Source organism: Polypterus senegalus, chromosome 8, assembly GCF_016835505.1.
Source record: "Polypterus senegalus isolate Bchr_013 chromosome 8, ASM1683550v1, whole genome shotgun sequence".
Taxonomy (NCBI): Eukaryota; Metazoa; Chordata; class Cladistia; order Polypteriformes; family Polypteridae; genus Polypterus; species Polypterus senegalus.
In genome coordinates, this window is record NC_053161.1 from 124,726,487 (window position 1) to 124,751,303 (window position 24,817).

General features: G+C 34.4%; 1 protein-coding gene across 1 annotated transcript in view; it reads left to right on the forward strand.

The window, feature by feature from the left end:
• ptprq (protein tyrosine phosphatase receptor type Q) overlaps positions 1-24,817 on the forward strand; it is a 205,438-nt gene that overhangs the window by 52,167 nt on the left and 128,454 nt on the right. Inside the window, exons 11-17 of the mRNA XM_039762178.1 lie at positions 6,030-6,176; positions 8,848-9,020; positions 16,447-16,924; positions 19,101-19,259; positions 19,336-19,515; positions 21,185-21,292; positions 23,652-23,933. Of these exons, the coding sequence (XP_039618112.1) occupies positions 6,030-6,176; positions 8,848-9,020; positions 16,447-16,924; positions 19,101-19,259; positions 19,336-19,515; positions 21,185-21,292; positions 23,652-23,933 (1,527 nt within the window). The remainder of the gene's footprint in view (positions 1-6,029; positions 6,177-8,847; positions 9,021-16,446; positions 16,925-19,100; positions 19,260-19,335; positions 19,516-21,184; positions 21,293-23,651; positions 23,934-24,817) is intronic.

Below are 24,817 nucleotides of genomic sequence, written 5' to 3' on the forward strand. Positions count from 1 at the left end.
TTTCTAATTATTTCATTTGTACCCTAAACAAGACTGTTCAATATCATACCCTTGGTTTACTGTTATTGCTATTACTGCATTAAGACTTGTTATGCTTATTTTGGACACATCTTTAACACCATCACCGGGTTTATTATCTGGGTGTATCATCTTAATGCACTAAAATTGCTGAAGACTATATATATATTTTAAGTGCAAAATTCTTTTTTTTTTTTCTCTTTAAAGACTATATTGGTAACAGATATCTCTATCTTTTAACCTAAAGCCACTGCATGGGGCTTGTTGTGCTTTGGACGTGCTCTGTCTCTGGGTATGTCAGAGGACTGGGACTGCGTGAAGTGGGTTTTAGCCTCACTTGGGGAGGCAAAAAGGGAGGGTGGGGGGTTAAGGGGGGAGAGAAAGAGAGCAGGCTTGATCTATACCTAATCTATCCTCTCAATCTTTATAATTATAACTATCAACGTAATAATAAGCTGCATGGCAACAACTCTTGGGGAAATAGGAAATTAAGACCTAAACTATTCTCACTTCCAGTTAAGACTATAAAATGACATCAAAAACTCAGAATCAGTGTCTCCATGATGGGACAGTTAACTTCGTAAGCTGGAATGTTAAAGGCCTGAATCACGAATTAAAGAGAAAGAAAGTACTTTCTCACCTAACAGGTCTAAATGCTAAAATAGTATTTTTACAGGAAACCCACTTACTAAGCAAGGATCAGTTCCGGCTGCAAAAGACTGGACTGGCAAATGTTCCATTCTAGTTTTACAAAGAAAACTAGAGGGTGGGAATTCTCATACATAGAACAGTACCATTTGTAGCATCAGATGTAGTATTGGATCCTGAAGGGAGATATGTAATGGTCATGGGAGACTTATCTAACTGTAAAATGATTTTGATAAATGTTTATGCACCTAATGTTGATGATAAGGAATTTATACAAAATTTATTTGCATCCATTCCCAATCTGAACACTCATAAAGTTATAATGGCTGGGGACTTTAATTGTGTTTAAATCCACTTTTAGATAGGACTTCCTCCACAGGGGGAACGGCAACTAACACCGCAAAGATAATTACAAAGTTTATAACTGATCACAACTTATCAGATCCCTGGAGGTTTTTAAACCCAAATTCAAGAACATATTCTTTCTACTCACCAGTACATCATTGCTACTCAAGGATTGATTACTTCTTTATAGACAATAACTTCTTGCCTAAGATTAAATCTTGTAAATACGATGCTATTGTTATTTCGACCATGCACCTATGATCTTGGAGCTGAAATTACTAAGCCCCATACACTCACCCCAGATGGCCTCAACCCGCTTCTATTAGCTGACGAGAATTGTACTGAATTTATATTCAAACAAATCAAATTCTTTCTAGAGACAAATACATCCCCGAGATCTCTGCAGGAATACTCTGGGAAACTCTTAAGGCCTTCTTAAGAGGACAGATTATCTCATATCTTTCCCACAGAAATAAATCCGAAGCGAAGAAAGTAGCAGAGATAAAAAGCGAAATTACTAAAATAGATGAAGAACATGCCAGACTACCAAGCGAGACTCTACATAGGAGGAGGCAGGCTCTACATTCAGAATTAAACCTCTTGACAACTAAAGAAACTGAACAACTAATTTACAAATCCAGACATCATTACTATGAACATGGAGAAAGCTAATAAGCTTTTAGCTCAACAAATTCACAAGCAAGAAGTGCGCAACGCAATCTCGGTAATCACTAACACGAACAGAGATAAAATCATTGAACACAAAAATATAATGCAGAGACTATAATGCATTTCTGGATACATTACAGATACCACAAATAGATGCTTTTAGTGTGGAGGAACTTGATAAACCTCTGGCATTATCAGAATTACTAGATGCTATAAAGTCACTCCAAGGTGGAAAAGCAGCAGGCCCTGATGGCTACCCTGCAGAGTTTTACAAGAAATTCTCCGCTCAGCTAGCTCCCATCCTATTAGCAACATTTACAGAAGCCAGAGATAACCAATCTCTTCCACAAACCTTTCGCCAAGCACTAATCACTGTCTTTCCAAAACAAAATAAGGACTTATTACAATGTGCATCATACAGACCAATTTCACTTCTGAATAACGACGTTAAAATACTCTCTAAAATCATAGCTAGAAGGATGGAGAAAGTGCTCCCCTCGGTAATATCACAAGACCAAACTGGATTTATTAGGGGCCGACACTTATCTTCAAATCTTCGACGCCTGTTTAATGTAATATACTCACCAACTAAATCAAACACCCCAGAAATATTATTATCATTGGATGCAGAAAAAGCATTCGACATGATTGAATGGAAATACCTTTTACTATTTGGAGAAGTTTGGGTTTGGCCCGAACATTTGTGCATGGATTAAATTACTGTATACTAACCCAGAAGCTTCAGTTTGCATCAATAACATTTGCTCAGACTACTTTAAACTAGAGCGTGGTACTAGACAAGGATGCCCTTGTCACCGCTGCTGTTTGCATTGCCATTGAACCACTGGCAATACATTGTCGAAATACTGATCAGATAAAGGGGATTAGCAGAGAAGGACTGGAACAGAAAATCTCATTATATGCAGATGACATGGTACTGTATATATCGGACCCAGAAAATTCTGTGCCTGCAGTCTTAGCAGCACTCACAGAATTTCAAAAGATCTCTGGTCTCAGAATTAATCTGAATAAAAGTGTACTCTTTCCAGTGAATTCTCAAGCATATAATATTAGATTAGACACCCTACCTTTTATCATTGCAGAACAGTTTAAATACCTAGGGGTAAACATCACAAGTAAACATAAAGCTCTTTATCAACAAAATTTCGCGTCTGCATGGAAAAAATTAAACAAGACTTGCATAGATGGTCAACCCTTCATCTCACACTAGCTGGAAGAATTAACACTGTTAAGCTCCTTTTTTATTTCAAAACATCCCAATATACATTAATAAATCATTCTTTAAGCAATTAGATTCAACAATAACCTCATTTATTTGGAATTCAAAACATCCACGCATCAAAAGAGCGACCCTACAAAGACAAAAGGCAGAAGGCGGCATGGCTCTACCTAACTTCCAGTTTTATTACTGGGCAGCAAATATACAGGCGATAAGAACCTGGACACAAATAGAAGAACATACACAGGCTTGGACCGCAATAGAAGTAAAATCCTGCAGTACTTCTTTGTATTCCTTGCTCTGTGCTCCAATAAACACACGTTATCGGCAATACACTAATAACCCAATTGTGCTCCACTCACTTAGAATCTGGAACCAATGTAGAAAGCATTTTAAGACGGAGAAGCTTCTATCTGTGGCACCCATGCAAGAGAACCACCTCTTTCAACCTTCACAAACATATGCAGTTTTTAATATCTGGAAAAAATTTGGAATTAACTTGCTTAGAGATCTTTATATAGACAACGTCTTTGCATCCTATGAACAATTACATTCCAAATTTAACATTCCAGCTACACATTTCTTTCACTATCTTCAAATCAGGAACTTTGTTAAACAGAACCTTCCAGATTTTCCTCATCTTGCACCCTCATCCACGCTGGAAAAATATTGCTCAATCTCAAGGATTAGACTCCATCTCTACAATATATAAAATCATTTTACAATCCCTTCCTTTCAAAGATCCAAGAGGACACTGGGAAAATGATCTCTCAATTAATATATCAGAAAAGGAGTGGAAAGTAGCAATGCAGAGAATTCACTCGAGCTCCATATGCGCAAAGCATACAATTATACAACTCAAAATTATATATCGAGCACATCTGTCTCGACTAAAACTCTCCAAAATGTTTCCAGGGCATGATCCAACCTGCGAACGTTGCAACCAAGCCCCAGCCTCACTGGGTCACATGTTCTGGGCCTGCACCAAATTAACATTATTCTGGACAAAAATTTTTAATTACCTTTCAGACAGCCTTGGACTCACAATCCCTCATAACCCATTAACAGCTGTGTTTGGGGTTCTTCCAGAGGGGCTTAAAGTGGAGAAAGACAAACAAATTGTGATTGCATTCACTACACTTTGGCACGCAGACTTATTCTGATAAACTGGAAGAACCCAAACTCTCCTCTTTAAGTCAGTGGGAAACTGATGTGTTATATTATTTGAAATTGGAAAAATCAAATACTCAGTTAGAGGATCTGTACAGACTTTTTCAAAACATGGCAGGATCTAATCAGTAATATTTTAAAATAAGTTTATAAAGCACAGAGAATTTATTAATTTAGGTATGTTTACAAGCCTTAAATTTTACGCCGTTTGGCTTGCTCTCTCTCTCAGGGTGGGGATTGATCTGTTCTTAACTCAATTCTTCTTTTTGTAAAAACTTGATTGCTTTGTATGGATTGTAATAAAATTAATAAGAGAAAAAAAAAAAAAAGATAACCAGTTTTTGTCATAGCAACTTTAGATGCATGAACTGAACTAACCTTGTATAATGTATGAGTTGGTTTCAGGGCACTCACCTGCACTCACTTTTATTGGGCCAGTCAAAAAGTATAAATGAATCTGAATAACCCATCTTTAGTTATAACTGAGAGAAAACACATTCATTATCTGGTAGAAAGTTCACACAGACAAAACCCAAGCTGAGATATGTAAAACATTTTAATTTAAATCTTGACACCAACATTCTGCGGTGGTAAGCAAAAAAGATCTATTAACAGTTTCTAATAGTGCATGCAGACACCGATTGATGTGTGACAGACCTCAGTGGCTGGGCTAGGGTCTGTGATGTGACTGTTAAGTTTATCACTCCTGTGTCCTTGCATTCGTTTGTGTATTTAGGCACCCCAGATTCACTTCAATTGATCCCACTCTCCTCTACTCACTAATGGTATACTCATCACTGTGCTCAAATTCCATCCAAAGTAAGAGCTGATGTCTAAGAATTCCACATTTCCACAATTCTCTCATTCATAGTCAGAGAACAGGATGTATGGCTATCCTTCAATTTGCTGGGGCATGTTTTGTCCCTAAAAATATATTAACCAGCAGTCAATCAAAAAGGTATCCCTTTGCAGATGCCTTTTAAATACACTGTGGGAAAGTCAATTGGTCATAAGTTATACATATCATTTGGATATGCACTGCACTTATAATAACTTTCAAACTCTGGCATTATCTATTGATCCCCTCATGCTTCGGACCAATATGACACATCTTTCCCAGTATTTCAATTTTATTGGCCAGATATGTAGCATTACATTCCTCATGCTTGACTAAATCTGTTACTTTTTCTTTAAAATATTACATTGGAATGTATTACTTTTTACCAGTGGTTCTCATTTAATGTTTAACCATTTAGGTTGTATGAAAACATTAACATGTTAGATAACTGTGTGTTACAATGTGATGTATATTTTATTTTATACTGTAGCTTAACACTTAACACATTAATGAAGTACAAAAAAATAGAAAGATGCCAGTTTGAAATGACAAAATTTGGAGTAGCTGTTTTGGAGGTTATCATTACTTACCCCAAGCTAAATCACACAACAATTTCAAATACTTTTTCACTTATCAATTAACAGTTAACAAAATTAAATGTAATTACAATGGAGCATGGATTACCCAAAATAATGGAAATTGTGGATAGTTCAAATAGGTAATGAAAAAGAGATCGGATCGATGGATATATTTAGTTTTTAGCCTTATCAACAAAATTTTTCATAACAGATAGAAAAGTAAGTTATTTTGCCTATATTGTAGATATCATGATCTGAACAGTCTAATGTTACATCATATACATCCATGTTTACTACTGCATGTTATTATGTATAAGAATATCCTTGTTGACTTTATATGGTGACTTGTCAGTTGTTAATAACCCTGCTGGCCAAATATATTTCCCTTATCGGACAATGCGAATTAACTTGAATTCAAATTTTTGCCTATGCCATTTTACTGGTTAATGTTTAAAGAAATACTGTAATCTGTACTAAAAAGATGGTTGAATGATTTTTTTTTCTTGTGCTATTTACCTTTTAGGCCGTATCTTTGAAAACATAACAAGAGACTTAAGATTTTCATATTTTGGTCTTACACCATACACAATGTATACTGTGTTTGTTGGGGCAGAAACAGTTGCAGGACTTGGACCAAAGTCTAATATATCTATCTTCACACCAGCAGAAGGCAAGTATTCTGTTTCCTTTATTACTTGTGATTTACTTATTTACATAAAACAATAGCAAACTATACTGTTCCTGCTTCTGTTGAATGCAGCTCATGTCTTGATCTTGACTGCCCCCTGGTGTTTAATGCTTAGTCAAATTTTTTCTTTGCCAGTAGGTGGTGTAGTTAAACATGTTTTAAAGGTCTAAGTTAACCTAAACATACAGTACATTTAAAAAGCAGTGTGACTGCACACATACCACCCTTTAAAAACTTTATCTTTTTGTTTATATATTTGATTTGCAGTTAAATACAATCAAACAGGAGTTATTATTTGCACTTTTGTGTTAGGTGTCTTTATTCCAGGTTTCATTAGATTTAGAAACTTTGCTAGATTAGGTCATTTTAAAATTATTTGTTCCCAGCTATTTCTCATAAATGAATAAATTGTATGCCAATTCAGATCAATGATAAATTAATGAGAATTTCAGTAATTGAAGAATTCAGGTATCAAATTAATATTAACATCCTCATTCAAATATCTTTTGTAAAAAAAATTAAAATGGACCATTAATAGTGTTCAGTAAAGTTTTTTTACCTCAACACTTACAGGCTAGAAGAACAATTGTTTGTATTAGAGCCATCATTCTTAATGAATACTAATTGTCTGATCAGCAAAGACTTTATTTTCAAAGTATTACAAAAGAGTAATATATTCTAAAATTTGTTTAAGTAAACACAAGCAATTGTAGTAGAAGAACCACATATAGAATGACCCTCTTAGAGCTTTTGTTGAATCCTGATATTAGCTGTAATTAATAAGTTTTTGATATTTTAATTCACTTATTAAAAATCACAAACATAGTCTTAAGTTGTATTAAATTTCATTATTATTTTGACAAAGTACTATTACTTAATTTGAGTAAAGCTCTTTCTATGATTAAATACAGTATACCAGACATTTATTGAAGTGCTGGCATCACTAAAGTATTAGGATACTGTCTGAAATTTGATGAATTTAAATTGTCTTAGTGTGGCTCTTTGTGGATGTGTTCTGTGGTGAACTGGTACAGTTTTCATTGTTGATATTTCCAGCTCCTGCATTGCACAACTCTGAACTGGAATAAGTAGGTTCAGAAAGTAAATAGCTTGATGAAACTTAATTGACAAAGAGAGCTGGGTGGTGGCAGCATGACAGCAAAATACAGTATTTATCACTGCTATGTCACAGCTGCAAATCCTAAGTTCATATCACAGCCTCTTCACTGTTGTTTCCATGATCATTCCATTTTATTCCCACATCCAAACAGCATGTAGTTGAGTACCCACTCTAGAGGTACACATGGTGTACATGAACATGAGTGTGTGATGTGAGTATCCTCTGTGATTGGTGGGTTCCTGCCTCAAAATAAAGTTTGTAGCATTAATTTTTGTGGTCCCGTAATAGAAATTGTATCTTTTGAAAATAAATGAATGGGTGGAGGACATGCGTATCTTCAAAATATAGGCACTATTTTAATTTAAAAACAATCCGGAAGATCATATTGAAAACTTAGTAACAATATTAAATGAAAAGTAGCTGGTATACTTGCCATTCAGGTTCATGAATAAAGTTTGTTACTGGGGAAGCTATTCAACATTCTCTTTTGCAAGACAGAATAACATAATGGTCAGTAGTGATGCAATGATTTTTGAATATTTACCAAACTCTGCAGTAGCTAAAAGCATTTTAATCAATATATGAAGAAAGATCATTCAGTATATGCAGAAAGAGTGAGACAATGTTACTGTCCTCAATATCTCTAAGGATACTTACTGTATTATGTTTATTGAGGAAGAGAGACAGGAATTCATTTTGGCAGCTGTGACCAGTGGCAGGTACCCTCTGTATTCTGCAATATTTACAGACTCTTTAAAAATGGTTCTTACACACATTTATCAAGAGAAAAATGCACTCTTGAAATAAACTGCTGTGAAGGCTCTGAAAAGCAGCATGTCAACAGAACAAGAAATTCTTGTACAAAAATAAAAACATAAACATTTTCAAGTTTTTTTTGTTTGTTTTTGTCAGTTACCTAACTGTTAACTTCTTGGATGTTTTCAGGTGATTTACTTCAAAGAAAAGACCCAAAAGCTGAATGATAAGTTTGATTGTCATTTGATTGGCATTCAGATGTTATACCAAAGAGACAGCATACAAAATGTAGTAGCAGAGAGCAAAATATTTTATACATATTTAAATATAACTATAAGTAAAGGCAAGAAACATTTGGACATTAATGGAATTTTAAATTAGTTGTATATTCAATTTTTAAATTGAACTTTTGCAAATATGTAGAGAAAAGCCAAGAAAAATGACACCTTTTATTGGCTAACTAAAAAGATTACAATATGCAAGCTTTCGAGGCAACTGAGGACCCTTCTTCTTCTTACATCTTGCCTGAAGAAGGGGCCTGAGTTGCCTCAAAAGCTTGCATATGGTAATCTTTTTATTTAGCCAATAAAAGGTCATTTTGTTTGGCTTTTCTCTACATTCATAATGGCTAACATGGTACAACACCCTAGTACTACAAATATGTAGATACATTTGAATGTACTTATAATGAAGCAGTGATAGCTTTTTTTAAAATGATCAATTTTGTCATTCAACAAATAAATGTAGTTTGATATTAATAGTGATGTCTTCTTTTAGCCCCAGGACCAGTGTCTGATCTGAAAGTTAAATTAGTTGGTTCTACATCTGTAACACTTTCTTGGAAGACTCCACTTCAACAAAATGGCATTATTACACAATACAAGATTTTGGTGTTGAAGATGAACCAAGGCACAGTTTTTCAGAATATTGTTATCTCAAGAAAAGAAAAGGTAATTTACATTGAGTTTTTAAGCTTCCTGTCTTACAGGAGTAGAATGGAAAGGAAGCTAGTGCTCTTTTCATTTTCCTCTATTCTAGAAATGTAGGAAAATGACATTGAGTGAACAACTGTTTCACTCCTTTACTATAACCCTGGTGTATCCTTAAAATAGTCTCATAAGAGACTTGCCATGCTTTCTTGAATGACAGTGCTTCTACTTAGCGCTGCCATACAGGTAAAAGCAATATCCTGTCCTTGTGGTTATGGGTCCCAGAAATGGCATCAGCATTGGCATGGGGAAAGCATTTGGAGCCTACAACCATGTATTGGTAATGTTGAACATCAAGAAACAACTGGAAGACACAGGGATTTGATTCTTTGTATACAGCCATCCTTTACATTGAAGCTTGGTTTAGTCCTAGTTTGGTAATACCGTAATTTAGTGGTTGCCCATTTTATTGCTAAGGCTTCTCTTCCAACTTCTGCCTACTTTATCTCACACCTCACTAGATTCTGCCTAAGGTATGGGGTGTTCAGTGCCATTTTGCATGTTTTCCCTTTTATTCTGGATTTTCACATGTGAAGAATCTAATTTTGATATCTGTTTTCTAAAATTTAAAAATATTATTGTCTTTACTATCTTAATTTTATTTTTGTTTATGCAACACTGTTGAAATATGGATCATTTGCCTGTAATTCTCATGATTGTGACATCACAGTAAGTGATGCTATGAATATGGCATATTCACTTTCTGTATTATTCCGTGGTAGATGTAAATACTCTTATTCATAAGTGCTAGTTAGCTTTTTACCCAAATAGGTCCTAGCATTATGTTTTTGTTTTTCTGATTTTTGTCTTCTCCTCAGTATTTTGAGTTACAATTTCATTTTTGACTTTGTGTTCCTGTTTGCTCAGTCCCATTTTAATTTATTGTTATTTTGACTTTTGCTTGCCTCTAACCATGCTTATTTGCTTTTTTATCATCTCCTAGTTATTTTTTGCTCACAATTATCCTCAGAATCCTGCTTGTGATAACACATTAATGATCTGATTTAATCTAGCACCTAGCCCGGTTGTAGATGTTTCCATCTAGAAAATAAAAGGACATTAAAAATTAAGAGAAATCAAAATGACCTTAGAGATTAAAGATTTCTTAAGGCCACAAAATGTGTGTGTAACTTTTCATTCTATAAGGTTTGGATCCTGTTTTCTAGTTCAGATCAGTCAAAGGTGCAATCATTTTGGAAAAATTAGGTAAAAACCATTTCTGGTACCATGCTCATCCTAAGAAGTCTTGGATCAACAACAACAACAACATTTATTTATATAGCACATTTTCATACAAAAAAAATTAGCTCAAAGTGCTATCTGGGATCGGTCTTGGACTTTGTGTCCAAGGCCAGTTTTGCATAGCAGCAACCATTTGACCTGTCCATGGCCCAAAACTGATTCTAAATACTACACCTTAGCAAGTCCAAAGTAGTTTTATTGGACTAATGTGTAACCCTGCTTTTGTAAGAAACTCTAGGATAGCCTCAATGTTGTACAGACGCTGTTCCCAGATGCAGGAAATGACAATGATGTTGTCAAAGTAGACTACACTACAGGCTCTGTACAACTATGGCTGTCTGTCCACCAGACTTTGAAATGTCAATAGAGCCCTTTGGATAGACCATATATTTTTGTCATGCCTATTGTGGATAGGAAGTAAGTATTCCTAGGTTCACAATTAAATCATCAGTCCTTGGCATATGGTAACTAGGCACTGAATCATGAAAGTTGGTTGAATCTCCAGAAGGCATTGCAAAAACTTCTGTTAGAACAATCAAGCCAGAGGAAGCACTGGTACTCTTTTCTATGACTCCAATAAGTAGCATTTTGTTTACTCCCAATTCAACCACACAAACAATTACCCATTGTTAATAATAATATTGTACAAGATCAACTGAGTGAGGCCAGGTTTGTGTCCACAATATTGTTCAACTTTCCTAAAATATTTTGCAGTTGGTTTTTTTGATGAGGGGAGAGCAGCTCCCCTGTAATAAGGTCAGCTAGGTGATAAACAAATTGAGAGAGGTCTCCTACAATTCTGAAGAGTTCTCTCTAGATTTCCAAGGTAGTCATTGATTAACATGATAAATGCATTCAGTGGGCCATCAATGTTTTGTCACATAGTCTACCAATCCCTTTCCTTCCTTTATTTCATAAGGACCCTGTCAATCTACTAATAATTGTGAGAGTATGATAGGAATAAACACCATCACTCTATCTCTAGCCTGGAAATTACACAGTACTGTGTTTTGTTTGTAGAGTTGAACTGTTGTCCGCTCAGCTTTTTTCATGTCCTCAAGCATGAGACGATCTATTTTTTCCTAAATTGGTCACCCAGTTGTGTTAAAATGAGGTCCACAGCTGATTGGAACCATTGTAAATAAATAATCGCCAGACTTGCGTCGTTAAGGAGGGGGCCATGGTAATGTGGCAGGAGCGGTTCCCAGGTGTGATGCAGGTGGTCCCACATTTAAGTGCACAGGTGTGGAATCGACCATGGCTGTGAATGATGCTGGAAGCTGCTAATCGCCACACCTGTGCCACGTCCCCATTTTAGAAGGGGGAGTGTGAATACAAGATAAGAGCAAAAAAAGAAAGAACCGAAGTTAGTGAAGGCAGGAGGAAAAAGACCCGGTGCAGGAGTGAGCGAGGGAATGGGACTAGGCTCGTTGGAGAGAAGGCAGAAAGCTGTGAGGAGAGCACCGGGGAAAGAGTGTATGACCAACACATGGGGCAGTAAGAAGTGGTCGCTCCTATTGAGCAGTTAAGAGGGGCAGGAGTGACCAGGAAGGTGAACGGCTCACCGTGTAAGGCCAGGAAGGCAGTGGGGGGCAAGGAGGCTTGGGGACAGAGCCTCAGCATGAGTGTCCTGGCTTTTGGGGACCCAAATCTCAGTCTGGTGAGGGAGCCTGTACGTAGCCAGGGGACAGAAGGCAGCCGGACCTGATGAAGGTCAGCTGCATCCACTGATAGGGCGACTCCTCTGCGGCAAGACCTGTGAGTGATAAGAAGAGGTGCAAATAAAAAGAAAGAGGACAAGGTTTTTTAAAAAAAGGAGTGTTCCTGCCGGTAACTTAATCTTGTTTTTAATGGATTTGTTTTTGAATTTTTAACCTCCACCAATTCACCTGTTTTTAAAGATTATTTGTTTATGAACTTTGGGCATTGCACTATTTATTTGAATACTGTTTTGATTTTTATTTAATAAAAGCAGTGCACACTTTTGCACCTTCCCCTTGCTTCATGTGGTGCCCGCATTTGTCCAGCTGATCCCGGTCATGACTATCAACAGTGTCGGGTTCAAGAGGCTCCCAAAACATGAAGAGGGGTGCATATAGCAGGACCCGCACTATCAATTCAATTTAATGAATATTCCAACATATTAGTTTATGAATCGCATTGCTCCTCCTACCTTTCCTTAAATAAGTCAAGGATCCCTCTGGGTTGTTTCCCCATGCAGAAACTAAAAATGGGAAAGATGCATGGATGCTTATGGTGCCTCTCAGTAAGCAAAGAGGATAAGAGGGAGCATATGATCGCAGTCTGTACCAACCATTTTTAACATCTGTTTCAGGGTCTGAATAAAATGATCGACCAGACAGTCACTCTCTGGGTGACAGTCAACAGCTTGTGTGAAAAGTGCCTCATAGGACAACAGCTTTAAGAATAGTTTAACAACTGTGAACTATCCATATCTATTTTACTTTAATTTCAGAGTAAATTGAAACTGGCAGTGGTTTCTGGCTAAGGCAAGCCTCTTTCTCTTATTTTGCAATTTTAGCAGTAGCTTTCTATTGCCATTCAACCTGCCAAGCCTGTAGCACTACGTATTCCCCTCACAGTTGATGCTGACACTTGCTTACTTCTACCACTGTCCTAATAGGTGCCTACCACACAAGCTGTTCACTTTCAAAAACTTGTCTTCTGATTATGTTCTGGCTTTGGGTTTGCCAGACCTGTTCCTATCAGTATTTTCTCCTGTAGTGTAGAAAACTGTACACACTGACACCTTGGCATTCTTTGCAATTTCTCTAAAAAAATAACTACAGTTTTAAGGGTTGTAATGGTCTGTATGCCTTTCTTTGCTTAAGTGCCTTTTTCTCATCTTTATAATATCAATACACAGTTGTCCAAATAATGATTCAGAGGGTATAGCAACACAATTTGTTCCAACACTGCTTTTATATAGACATTGGATTTGAGATGCCTGTAGGAATTGTTTTCATCAAACATTAATTAACTTGCATTGCTGCAAAAAATCTGTACATTGTAAACCAATTACTATTTCTGTTAAAAAGGCTTTTTGTATATCTCTGAAAATTCCATTATTTTTCAGTTTCTGGTAATCTGAACTTTTTTTACCCTATAGGAATTTTACAGTATGCCAGTGTATCAGTTCAGGTTATTCACTGGACTTGAATAGATTATATTTGTGGTTTACATTTATCAACTCTTTTAATTTTGCTTTTAGCAAATTCCAAAGGCATAATACCATACAGGTACAAATCGTAGACCAGAGACTATATCGGTGGGATGCAGGAAGTTTGGCACATGCATGCCAATTCAAAGAGGGTTGCACATACACTTATTATACAACACATGCTGCTGAAAATGAGGATAAATGTTCAAATTTTTTTAGCATTTCTCAAATTTCCCATAAACCATCCTCTGTTCCTTATTTCTCTGAATAACTAATTGAGAAGACCTGTCAAATGCATTTAGGTAAAAAAAAATATCCATATGAATCATAGCAGAAAATAAAAGTATTAATCTGCAACAATAGAAGGACTAGTGTTATCCCCAGGTGTGGCATCAACAAAAAATAGGCCATATTGATATCTTTGACACATCTTTCTTTGTCTGTTTAATTAAAATAATATAAAATATATTTGTAGCAGTTCATTCTGTTTTCTAGCAGATTAATTAAATTAAACTTTGGGTTTCTGTTTTATTTCAATTTGATTGCTATTTTTTCTTATTATCAATGTGTTTTTGCACACTCTACATAAAGCATGTTGATTTAGTTCTGCTATGGCAAAAACTCTTTCATAGCAGTGTATTTTTATTGTGATAAAAAATATTACATAATTTAGTCACTTCAAAGGTTGTGCGAAGCATAACAACACCATATACAATTTATAAAGCCAAAACGTCACTCAGGCCTAGATCTGGGTGACCTCCTGTTTCTATGGTCCATGGTACATATCTCTTTTTTGAAAATTATGGTTTTCTGTATTGACTACAACAACAATGAACAAAGGTACAGTATATCATAAACATACTTTATATAAAAAGTATGGATATTTACTGTATTTAGAGATTTATGTATTGTTACAAAATTAGTTTGAATACACTTTTTCCAATAATATGTTAATCAGTTTTAAATTTAAAAAGGAAACCTTTTGTTCTTAAATAAGGAACACAATCTTTAAAGGCAGATATAGCAGATATATAACAAACCATTGGGAGTTTTGTTTTATGTTGCATCATGGCAGTACTGCTGCTACTGTGTTATAAACCGTTGTTTAAATTTCTGTATGCTTTTTCTCCATCATATTAGGAAATCAGATGCTCATTTTAGGTGTTTTTCTAGTCACTAATTTTGATTGTGAAGTCAGTTGTTAATGATTTTCTGTATGTTTGTTTTTGATAAAGTTTTGGGGATGAATTGGCCACCATTTAGTTTTTTCTAGGCCAATGGCAAATTGTGCTCTCGTCATTAGGGTAGTGCCATAATATGTTGTAACTTACAGGGAACCACACTGCAGGTTAAAAGGTCACCCAAGGGAATTCTTTTTTATTTATTTTTTCACTAATTCTTTTCTTGGATGCCCCATTTTTGTGATTAATGCTACATTTTCATCTTGCATTTTGGTTTTGCGTACTGTGTGGCTGTCTTTACAGTGCTGACCATTTTTGTCTTCCTAACTAAGTCTCTTCTTTCAATTGCCTCTTCTTTTTGCTAGTTTTACTAGCGTGACATTAAGAGATGCGATCCCAGCAAAAAGTTCGTCTGTGTGGAGTTTCCATATTCTCCCTGTTTCAGTATTGGTTTTTCTCTGGTTTCGGTTTTTTTTTATTTGTTTTTTTTTTTAGTTTACCACATCCTGAAGTTAAGTTGAGGCAGTGAGAATATATGTGAAAAGAGTAACTATGTAGATTTTGTATCCAGATGTAGATTTATTTTTTTCCATATCTGATGAGATGAGTGTCAGGGCAATTAGGCAAACTAGGTTCAAGAAATGAATTAAGGAATGAATTTTAAAAATGCTATTCCTCTTATTTTTCAATGACTCATATCTGCTTAGATATGTTGTTAAAATGTTAACTTCAGAATTGTATATTTTACGTTCTCTCCAACAATGCATTTCTAATTAAAAATTCTAATAGTTATTTTCATCTTTTTTCTTGAGTCTTGTCTATCTATTTTCAAATTCAGAATTAAAGCTTATATCTTTATTGGTCTTTAATTAACAGAGGAGGCTCATTTTATTTTTTACAAGTCTGCTTCACTGTACATTTGATTTTCAAGTACAGTTGCAATACTGTTTTGCAAAGAGTAATCAGTGTCTTTTATAACACGTTTGTATAATTATTGGGTAGGAAAAGTGACTTTTTCAGGGTCACACTGTCAGTTGAGAGTGGTATTTAAATATATAGTCTATGTTTTGCCATTTTTCATCAGACCAACAAAATTTGCCTTGAGAACCAGCTCATAATTGGAACTTTTTCATTCCCTTCTTCGATTTACTGTTACGTTTAGTTGTTATATTTACTCAGGCCACTGGGTTACTTATTCTTGGTCTGCAATGTTTAAGAGTATTTGTTTGGTAGTACATTACCTTTGCTGTTGTTTATAGAGGGAGAGTTTAGTGAAGTACTGAAATAATATTCAGGTATGTAAATACATATATTTAAAAAAAAAAATCAACAACAAAAATCTTTTTGAATATTTAAAGCCAACGAAAAGGGTGTACCGATCAATACTGGGTCTGGAAGATGAATTGTAAAATATGTATTGCTTAAATTAATGAAACATATTACTTATCTTTTTCACATTTATTTCTACTAAATGATTATAAAACAAATACATTTTATTTAATTTATTTGATTTTTTGTATTGAGAATGACAAAAATGTATTTATTATTCCAACCAAATATTCCACCTTTCCATCTTAGCTGTCACTACTTCTGATCAATTTTTGTTCTAATTATTACTTTCTTGCAGTTCAGTTTGAAGGTTAGTCACATTCAGAAAGTAGAGTAGCCTCAGCCCGTATACTGTATGTGTCTACCCATTATAGATAACTGCTCTTAATAAGTGATGTCTAATGCATTCTATAATAAATTCCTCTGATGTGTTCTTATTGCATTTCTGTTTTAGGAAGCAAATGGGTCCATGTTGCTAAGTGATGGTATGTTAACTGAACCTTTTGAAGGATCTGCAGACACTTCACGACTACCAGCAAATACAGTCACTTTGCCTGCATCACCTGCGGTTAGACTGGCTGCTTTTACTAACAAACTGAGTACATCCTCTGAAGACAACAGCAAAAGCACACTTTCTGACATTTCCCAAGTTCTACTAACTTCTCCATTGCCACAGAGTTCCTTTCTTGTAACAAATTCAAAGAAAGTGTCAACTAATAACATGTTGTCACTTCCCTACACTGGAAATGATGCTGCCCATCTTCTTCAAGGGAATGGAGCTGATAGTGGTTATTCATATACCTTGCCTGTACCACAGAGAGTTAAAAGATCAGTAGTTTCAGTTGTAACCACAGATGGAACAGTGTACCGCAGTCCTACTCAGCCACCACTTTCCTCCAGAGCTGCTAGTGCATTTCCAAATGTTATTGAAGGTAAACATGCACAAGTGTTAGCGAACAGTAAGGAACAGGTACAGCTGGACATATGAAAGGCTGATGTAATTAATGTGTGAATTTGCTGCACTTCTTATGTTTCTTATACCTTTCCTCATCGAAGGATGGTATAATGTTATAAATACTGTATAGTCTGCATTTCTTACATTTGAGAGTTTTAAAAAGGGTCACAATTAGAATGAAATATGTCAAGGCTATTTGAAAGTAAGTGTTTCCTCTGTACTGAAAAATTTAAAATTCAGAGCCAGTTTTTAAACATATTTAGAAAACAGTACCATAGAGTGACATAAAAGGTCTTAAAGGTTCAGACGTACATGTATTTGTTTGAGCCAAAGTTTATATGGAAGTTGAATGTTTTCCTATTGTTATAAAGAGTTTCTAAAGGTGTTTCAGTTTCTTTCCAATTTATAAAGATAGGTATGTTAAGTGGATACCTGCTTAGTCCAGTTCAGAGTCACTGGGGCTAGAGACTATTTTAACAACACTGATCACAGAGCAAGAACCAACTCTGAAACAACATTGGGGTCTCCAGTACTGTGGCGGTAATACCTAAACTCACAACCACACTCATTCATATGACCGTTTATTGCTGCCTTTTAACCTAACATTCAGGTCTTTGGGATGTAGATGGAGAAATGGAGAACTCAGAAAATTTAATGAGCACAAAAACACAATTCAGGGTACACATAAACAGTGAAAGGATATCTTGTTAGGTGCAGATGCAACTCAAAACTATCCCAAAATGAGTGTATGTGCACAAGAGAGTGTGCTGGTCCTGTGGTCTCATTCAGGATTGATCTCTGTAATGCATACTTTGGTACTATAATTAGATTTGGCTTCCCATGACCTTTTTAATGGAGTAATCAAATGTGGGTGGGTTAGGAGATGCAGTATTTAAAACTCATTACATCTCATAATATTCAAGCACTAATATCTGCTTAACTTACCTCTGCGATCAGCTTTCTTTCTTTATGGACTTCAAATTATGAGCAGAATTTTTTATCAGAACCTCATTTTAGTTGTTTGTTTTAACTTTGTCTTAGATTAAGAGTGATTAATTTTTTGGGTTGTGGGATGTAAGGTTGTTTAAGCAGTGCTTGTAATTAATATTTCCGTAGAAGTACTTTATTAATTAAATCATTGTGTAGCTTGCTACTGTGCACGGTATCTGTCTCAATGCTGCTATATAAAATGTGGTACTCTAAAGCATAGTAAATGGTTTTCAAATACACAAGAAGGTGTTATTGCAGGATGTTAAGATTAGCACATCAAATATAGCACAATGATTGTTTCTGTTTCTATACCCAAGAAATGATAAACAAAGAATATAAGAATTTGCTCCTTAGCTGTACATTTATTTATTTATTCTGCTCTGCAAGACCATGAGCATCCTAGTTCTCTTAATAAACATCGGTGAATATGACAGAACCCACTCACATATGCTGTACAGTCACTCTTACATCATTTATAGTTTTCAGTCATCCTAGCAGCAAGCGATTGCTGGGAGAAAATTTAGGACTATTGAGTTACCATTAACAAACACACACACACAAATATAAAACACTTCATACAAGAAGCACTGCTCATTCCATTTTAAAATACAAAAAGAAAGAACCATTTTACCTTTTCTCCACTTGCACAAAGAAAGATTATATGTGGTGACATAAATTTTTAAGTTTTAGAATTGTTGAGTTATAAAACAGTATACTGTATATTGTTTCATATTGCTTGCATCATTTGCCGGGTCATAAATGTGGAGTTTGTATATTCTCCCAGTGTGTTTGCACATCCTCTCTGTGTGTTAGTGGGTTTTAGATAGATAGATGATAGATAGATAGATACTTTATTAATCCCAAGGGGAAATTCACATAATCCAGCAGCAGTATACTGATACAAAGAAACAATATTAAGACCCTCTTTGTTTTCCTCTAAGTATTCTATTTTTTCACTCACATCCCCAAAGACATGCATGTTATTTTAACTGTCATGCATGTGTTTCGATTGTGGGAGAAAACCAGAGCACCTGGAGGAAGACTACATGGACAAATGGCAGATCTTTCAGTATTTTGCTGTTTTTTGCTTTATAATATGTTAAAGAAACTACAACTTTCTTTTAATATTTTGCTATTTGTTTTTTTTTTCTAATATGCTTAAGAAACCACAACCTTCCAGACAGCAGATCTTTCTATTGAAGAAATGTCTTACATTGTTACAAACCTTCTTCCTTACACTGATTACACGTTTAATGTTTCTGCCTCTACTGCTGTTGGTGAAGGACCTCAGGCCAGCATTGCTGTGAAAACAAAAGAACAAGGTAATTTGATATAAATGCGATGGAAATGACAAAAGAGGAAGAAAACAATGTCTTAATCTAATTTGTGGTTCATCAGTTCCAGGATCAGTTCAGGATGTGACATATCAAAATATTACATCATCCTCTGTTTTGGTGTCCTGGAAAGCACCATACAGACCTAATGGTAGGATTACTCACTACACTGTATATGGAATGGATCTGTTTACAAATGAAGCCTTCCAAAAATCTACCAATGAAACCAGCATTATTTTATCAGGTAATAATTGGTCAGAGTTTGAAATTAACTCTGCATGCATATTTGGTGTATACTTATAAAATAAAACTGGTTTTAATAGTGGTGATGACTTATCATTCAGTTAATCTATATACTATTAAGAATTTAATTTCATTTGACTAGATTTAACTTGGATTAATACACAGTTCTTGGTAAAAAAAATTGTTCTAGTCTGTGTTCATTAGCTACATACAAAATCTATTATTTTGCTTCAATGTTGGCACCCTGCCCAGGATTGGTTCCTGCCTTGTGCCCTGTGTTGGCTGGGATTGGCTCCAGCAGACCCCCGTGACCCTATTCGGATTCAGCGGGTTAGATGGGGATGGATGGATGGATGGATTTCAATACTTTTAACTATAAAAACTTAAATAATATTTTTATAGATCATTGTTCAGAAAATAGCTATTAAATTGTGTGGCACTGTAGCATTTTGTGATTCTAGACCTACTTAAAGACTAATTTAGTCAGTTTTATCTAAATTGCAGTTTTTATCATTATCCCAAGAGTAATCAAACATTTTTATAAGTAATACCAAACAATTATTATTTTTCAACATAATAACCCATGAACATTAATTTACTTGTTATAACATTTAAAAGGCTTTTCTCTTCCACTCACATTAAATGTTTTGTCTTGCTTGTACTACCACTTTTGCTAACTTATTATTTTCAGATGGTCACTGCATGGTGCCAAGGTTTGAAGGTAGAGAGGGTGTGACATCTCTTCAGATCTATAGTATTGTACAACAGCCTTTTCATTTTATCCCTTGAGAGTGGGGGTATTGTTGTGAAGCAGGACAGGAATGCTTGGCAACTTTCCTCTGCAATATAGACTATTACCTCTATGCCATACAAAATTGTACAAATGATCTTTCCAGCACCATCTTGAACTTTGAATTTCTTCAGTATTCTTCAGTGTTGCTTATGTTGTTTCAGTTGATATTTGGACAGTGCATCATAGTGAAACAAGTTTCATCCCCAGTTATGAAGCTCTCCTTAATTTTCTCTAAGTCCAGCTTCTTTGACTTGCAGTTCTCCTTGGAACAATTAATGTAGTGATGCTTCATTTCAGGAATAAACATTCTGAGCACTCAGCATGCAGAAATCTTGGTCATGTTTAATTTTTACTGAAGAATAGATTCAACTGACCCAACTAATTTCTCTAGTTTCTGTTATCTTGTGCATTATCACTCTCCAGTTATCCAATATAATTTGTTCCATGGTGGCAACATTTTCTTTCAAACCTATGGTCAACTTTGAAAGAAGTCCTGCTTCAATATAAATCTACTTTCTAGTTGTATCTCTTGACTGTTGCATATGAAGGACATCCATCTGGTACACAATGAATAGCTGAGAATACATTTCTAAATGTCCTCTAGATTTTCAATTTCTGTGATAGCTTGATGCTTTATTTTGTGGCTTTCAGCATTCAAGCTAATTTGATTTAAGTAACTTGGTTGTGAAACAAGAAACATGCAGTACTCTATTAACTACAAATACTAGAAGCTTAAATTGTTTTGATAGTCTCCTTCCTCCCATAAATATATCAATTAATTATTCTTACAAGAAAATCTGAGGTCTAAGGATCTGAAAAAAGGTGATGTTTAAAAAATGTATCATGCCTATTTTATAATTAAATATTTACATTTCAGGTTTAAAAAAGTATGGTCTGTACAAGCTAAGGGTTGCTGCATCAACAGCTGCTGGAGAAAGTTCACTTTCTGAACAGGATGATGTGTTTGTAAGAACACTTGAAGATGGTAAGTTCCAGCAGATGTAACTCTATTATATGGTAAATAAAGTATGGCAAAATGAGAGTATTTTGTCTTTTCAGCAATGTTACTAAATGAAATAAGAATTCATGAAATATAAAAGCAGAATAAGAATAATATAAAAAATAAAAACTTGTTACAACTTGATACAATGTTTAATGTATCAAGAAATTGTGCCTGGTTTGTTTAATGAGCTGAAACATAATAATTAGTGTTCATCTTAATGTGCATAGTACTATAAATATATTAATAAAGTGCATTCGTTGATGTGTTTATTCATACAGTATGTAGCAAAGCTATATATATATATATATATATTTATAAAGTCCTCCTTGATAAGCTAAGTTTCTCAATATGCCTGCAACAAATGCTTTATGCCTGTTATGTTAAAGAGCTTTTGGTAAACTTTAATATTGCTTCTGAAAAACTCAGAGTTTCTTCAGTTTAAGCCGTTCAGTTTTAAATATTTGCATTTAGTTTTATTTTCTTGTTACATTTTTAATTTTATGTCAGAATTATTCATCTAACAGACAGTGTTACAACAGAGTCCTGATGCACCAAAGCAGGACCAAATTAACCTGAGGTTCACATGTTCAAAGACAAAGTTTGGTTTTAATCCAAATTAACAGTGTGAACTACATTTTGAGACATTGAAACAAGGTCTGTTTTGACTATTCTATCCAGAAAACTGTAACCATGTGTTTTGATAATATAGAAAAACAATGCTAAAAGGGAAGGGAAAACATCAAAGATTTTAAATAAACAAATAAAATTTGACAATAATAATCAAAATTAATTTATTTAAAGTAATAAGAATATACCTGTGGTGGGCTGGCGCCCTGCCCGGGGTTTGTTTCCTGCCTTGTGCCCTGTGTTGGCTGGGATTGGCTCCAGCAGACCCCCGTGACCCTGTATTTTTAATATAGTGGGTTGGATAATGAATGGATGGATGGATAATAACAATATACAAAAATGAAACAAAATGGAAGGTTGGAATGTAATGATGTAAAAATGTCAAACATACAAAAAAGGCAAAACTCAAAACAACAAAACTAGAAAACAGTATTATTTTCAAAAATAAAAAACACAAAATTTGTAATAAAAAATAAAAGAAAACAGAACTTAATTTACTCACACACAGCCATAATCTAAATACCAAAATCCAAACATGTAGAAGAACTGGATCATAAAACAACTGCAAAGAAAATGGAAGAATCTAGTATAGAATCACAGTAGTGAATTAATGACACTCCACTAAAGAATTCAAACAAAATATTTAGTTACATATTAATTTCTGGATCATGAACTTGAATTGCAGAAGTTAATAAAGGTGATCATGTTCATTTTAGTTGTGAATATGTCAGACACTCTATATAGCTTTCGATTTCTGCACTCATTGGTGAGAAGGAACAACACTTTTTATTGACTGTAGTCTACTACACATGGTCCAAGACCATGTTGAATTAGTGTTAAAAGTGATCAATTTTGAAGCATCCTTAGTCAATTTAACGTATTATTATGTCTTTATGTGCTTTCAGTCTTGATATCTAAGCAGCAATACTAGTTAACATAAAGTCCATATAGTACTTCAAATTCAAATATGCATAAAAACAATTGCAATATGATGGTTTTGACCAACTCATAGCTGAACTGATAGAACAAATGTATGTATAGTCTTAAGCACCTCCATTATTTACTTCATTTCTGTAGTCAGAAGGGCACTTCCCATGGTTCTTCAATAACAGAAGTTCTGTTTGTTACCACAAGTTTATCACATTTGTTGTACTTTAATACACAAATTTTATTGCAGCTACCTTAATTTTAATTCATGCTGATCTGCATTTTTTCTTAAATACTTACGTTACATTAGCCTTATTTGTTGCTGAGCAAAATTTAAGCAAGAAATCAAGAAAAAAAGTGAGCTAAAGTTATTTTTCATTGATCAAGATATCTAAGCACTTTTCACTGGTATTTAGATAAATTAAAAAAGAGGTATTTTTTATATATATATTTCTTAGCTTACAAAATTCTAGTATGATTATTATTTCTTCACATTTTGTAGCCAAATATTAGGAATCAGTTACAGGTACTTTATTTTTGTCAATATTTATCTATAACCCAAAAAAGTTAAAGAACACCATATTTATACTTTTATGTTTAATCAGGTCATTCTACAGTATATAAAAGATATACAGCAAAAACATTGTGTTTTTAATGTCCTTTTTAGTTCTGGTAGTATTGTATTGTGTTCTATTTTGTTTAAAAATCTATCACTAATGAATATTACTAATTATATTTAACTGAACTAGATTAATATGTTTAATGATGTTATGTTATTTTTTTTTAGAACCAGAGTCACCTCCTCAGAACATCACACTTAAAAATGTTACTGCTACCTCTGCTAACTTACATTGGTCACCTCCAGATAAGCCTAATGGAATAATACAGTATTATGAGGCAATATATGTTAGCAAAACTGGCATGTTTAAGCTAAATACTTCATTAACAAACATTATACTTCAGAACCTTAAACCATACACTGTCTATAATTTTTCTGTAAAAGCATATACAAGATATGGGCATGGGAACCAGTCATCTTCAGTTTTTACGGTACTCACCGATGAAAGTGGTAAGTGATTGTTATTCCTCTGTAGAGTTTATTGAGTTTCTGTAGATGTAGAAGTGTAATCAATAATAACATTTTTAATTATAACCACTTCTTCACTAATTTAGAGTAAAAATGCAGATGCTATGTGTCTACCTTAACAAGGTGTTGTATTACACTGAAATATTTATTTAACTATTTTTCTTACTAAATTACATTTTATGCCTTGTAAAGATACTTACAAGTTGTCAATCAATATTTTATGTTAAATAAATTCCATTGTGAACATCATTCCAAAGTGCTTCATACAGAAAGTGCAGAGAAATGGTTTAAATAACCTCTTCAGATTCATCCAGAAAACATTATTAAATAAAATGGTAATAATAATGCAATGCAGAGTGATGTATATTATAACTGAAATCATTATCATTTTAAATATTGTGATTACATTTTTTCCAAAGCTGTATATGTAGATTAATTCATTTATTTGCTGCTGGGGAAAAATTGCTCAGGGTCTCACATAGAAAGGCTGGCCATGAATTCAAGGTCTTGTATTCTGAAAGCACAAGGTAAGCTGATGTTTGCAGCTTCAGTGCAATACAGGATTAGTGAAACCATACATCATTTATATATTTACAAACAAAAGCACACAGATTCTTCCAGAGCATTATAGAATGTATTGATTAAATAGTATTAGGCAAATGAAATATGTTCTGTGAATGGGCGAATTAGCTGTATAAAGTTGATACTAGTGCATAGGCATTCAAGTCATAGTTTTCAGTAAAGTTATTATTCTTCTGTTATTTTTGCAGCTCCTGGCAGTCCACCGTTTAATTTGACATATGAGGCCATTAGTTCCACCAAGGTGGAAGTTTCATGGATATCCCCTCTGCATGCCAATGGCATTA